Raw genomic sequence first — 2,637 nt, 5'->3', positions numbered from 1 at the left:
AGGGACTGATCCCTTCTGATAACATGTCCAAAGTATGTGAGACATAATCTCGCCATCCTTGCTTCTAAGGAGCATTCTAGTTGTATTTCTTCCAAGACGGATTTGTTCGTTCTTTTAGCAGTCCATGATTTAGCAATCCTTAGCATTCAAAGGCGTCAGTCCAGCTTTCGCTAGATGAGGCAATTGAAAACACCGTGGCTTGAGTCAGGCGCACCTTTGTCTTCAAGGTGGATAATAGGCACTCAGTAATTAGATTAGCAGAAAAAGAGAATGAATGAAAAGTGAATCAGAAGTGGATGGGTTTAGAATGCTAAAGTTGACCCAAAGGAAGATAGGGCAACAGCAGTTTGTGCAAGGGAGATGCTTTAGGGACCACGAGAGCACTCAACAGATTCATGTGATCCAATTCCAATTTTTTTTTCTTGGCAGAATGTTCACATCTTACCACAGACTGTTCTCTACATGGCAGATTCAGAAAGTTTTATTAGCCTGGAAGAGTGTCGTGGCCACAAGAGAGGTGAATATCAAAAGAAAAAGTTTTTGTTTCCTTATGTACCTTCTAAAAGCAGAAAAACCAAACCCATTCCTGTCATGTCAATTCCGACTCATAGAGACTCTATAGGGCAGAGTAGAACTGCCCCATAGGGTTTCCGTGGAGTGGCTGGTGGATTCAGACTGCTGACTTTTTGGTTAGCAGCTGAGCTCTTAACCAGTGTACCACCGGGGCTCCTGTGTACCTTCTATATGGAGTTAAATACTGTACCAAAACCAAAACCAAATCCGTTGCTGTCGAGTGGATTCTGACTCATAGCCACCCTATAGAATAGAGTAAAACTGACCTATAGGGTTTCCAGGAACAGCTGGTGAATTCAAACTGCCGTCCTTTTGGTCAGCAGCCAAACGCTTAACCACTGTGCCACCAGAGCTCCAAGTACTGTACTAGTCCTGAGAATTACTGACTTTCTGAGGCTTTAGGACTACCCCCTGTGGTATGCACAGATAAATCTATCTTTGAATCTTGAATAACCCTTTTTGCTCTAAAGGTCAATTTTTAAACTGCGGTATAGGTGAAACAAATTCTTTGTAAGGGTTTTTTTTTCCTCATTCTGAAATCCTCCAGGTACTTCTTTTTATTATTAAAACAACAATTATGTATTTGTCTGTTTGAGCCGTTTATGGTGTTTGAACTGTGGTGTCTCATTTACCAAAATTATCTACAGATATCATGGATTCTTCTTGATTTGCTAAGGGAAAAAGCAGAGTAAATGTCCCAAGGTATGTGTTGACTGTTCATGCAGTCAAAAAGTAGTTATGTATAACATTAGCTGAACAGAAAGGCACAATAGCAAGTCTAAAATTTAGTTGCTACTGCTACATTTGACATCAGTGGGGCAGGAGCAGTATGTGAACGAAGGGAAAAGGCGAACTAGTGATGCTAACAGTCAGTTTTAGAATTTAAAATAGAAGCCAAAAAGGGGGAATAGTTTAAATCAGAGTTTTTAGATTTCTTGTAAAGCTTTGTGGTGTCAAATGACTTAAAGATTATACGATATTTGCTTTACTTTTTACACTGTCAGATTTGACCTTAAATGGATAACATTTAATAATTTTTTTTACTGTATTACAGCAAGGAAAAAAACTAGTATGGAAACAGCATTTGCCCTTGAGAAGCTATTTCCAAAGCAGTGCCAAGTCCTTGGGATTGTTACTCCAGGAATTGTAGGTGAGAGAAATACCAGCTTGATGATTTCATGCCTTGCATAAATGTGGGGTTCTATAGATTGGTGAATTATTCGTAGCTTAAAAGCATATTCATATTTTTGGCCATCCGGAACACTGTGAAGTTAGTCGTATTTACTGTGGCATTATATTTGACTTATGTTAGTGTTCCTTAGGTTATGGTGGTTAATGTTTGAAATTTCCAGGGTGCATATATAAACCAAATATAATGTATATCTTTCTCATCCTTATCCTGTCTGTCCCTACCTGCTGTAGAAAACCTCTGTTCTGATTTCTATGTTTGCATGTTGTTAAATGCCATATAAATGGAACCATACAGGGTGTGTTCTTTTTGTGTCTTGGCTTCTTTCAGTCAGTATAAACTTTTCACAAAATGTTTTGTTTTGAGATTCATCCATGTTGTTTGTATCAGTAGTTCCTCCTTTTTTTAAAAAAATTTCTTCAGTAGTATTGTAAAAATAAATCTATTTGCTTATCCATTCTCCTTTTGATGAATATTTTGGTGGTTTTCAGTTTTCGACTATTATGAATGAAGCTGATAGAGACATTTGTGTATAAGTCTTTTTGTGGACGTTTGTTTTCATTCTTCTTGAATAATTACCAAGAAGTGGAATTGCTGGGTCTTAGGGTTGGTGTATATTTAACTTTATAAGAAACTGCCAAACAGTTTTCCAAAGTTGTACCATTTTACATTCATCAGCAATTTGTGAGTGTAACTTAGTATCATGAGTCTTTTTAATTTTAGCCATCCTACTAGGTATGAGGAGTTGTCTTATAGTGATTTTAATTTGAATTTCCTTAATGACTGATGAATTTCTCTAATGATTGTTTCATATTCTTATTTACTGCTTGTGTATGGACTTTTGTGAAGTGTCTTAAGTCTTCCAGTAGTTTTTT

The 2,637-nt window shown here is 37.0% G+C and overlaps 1 protein-coding gene across 2 annotated transcripts in view; it reads left to right on the top strand.

Annotated features, from left to right (window-relative positions):
• Positions 1-2,637, top strand: part of FBXO22 (F-box protein 22) — a 60,211-nt gene that overhangs the window by 10,013 nt on the left and 47,561 nt on the right. For both annotated transcript variants that reach the window (XM_023741659.1, XM_004387457.2), the window contains exons 3-4: positions 430-517; positions 1,628-1,723. In XM_023741659.1, the coding sequence (XP_023597427.1) occupies positions 463-517; positions 1,628-1,723 (151 nt within the window). In that variant the 5' untranslated portion in view covers positions 430-462. The remainder of the gene's footprint in view (positions 1-429; positions 518-1,627; positions 1,724-2,637) is intronic.

The sequence above is a fragment of the Trichechus manatus genome, unplaced genomic scaffold (genome assembly GCF_000243295.1).
Source record: "Trichechus manatus latirostris isolate Lorelei unplaced genomic scaffold, TriManLat1.0 scaffold00186, whole genome shotgun sequence".
NCBI lineage: Eukaryota > Metazoa > Chordata > Mammalia > Sirenia > Trichechidae > Trichechus > Trichechus manatus.
This window is presented reverse-complemented; position numbering and strand designations above follow the sequence as displayed.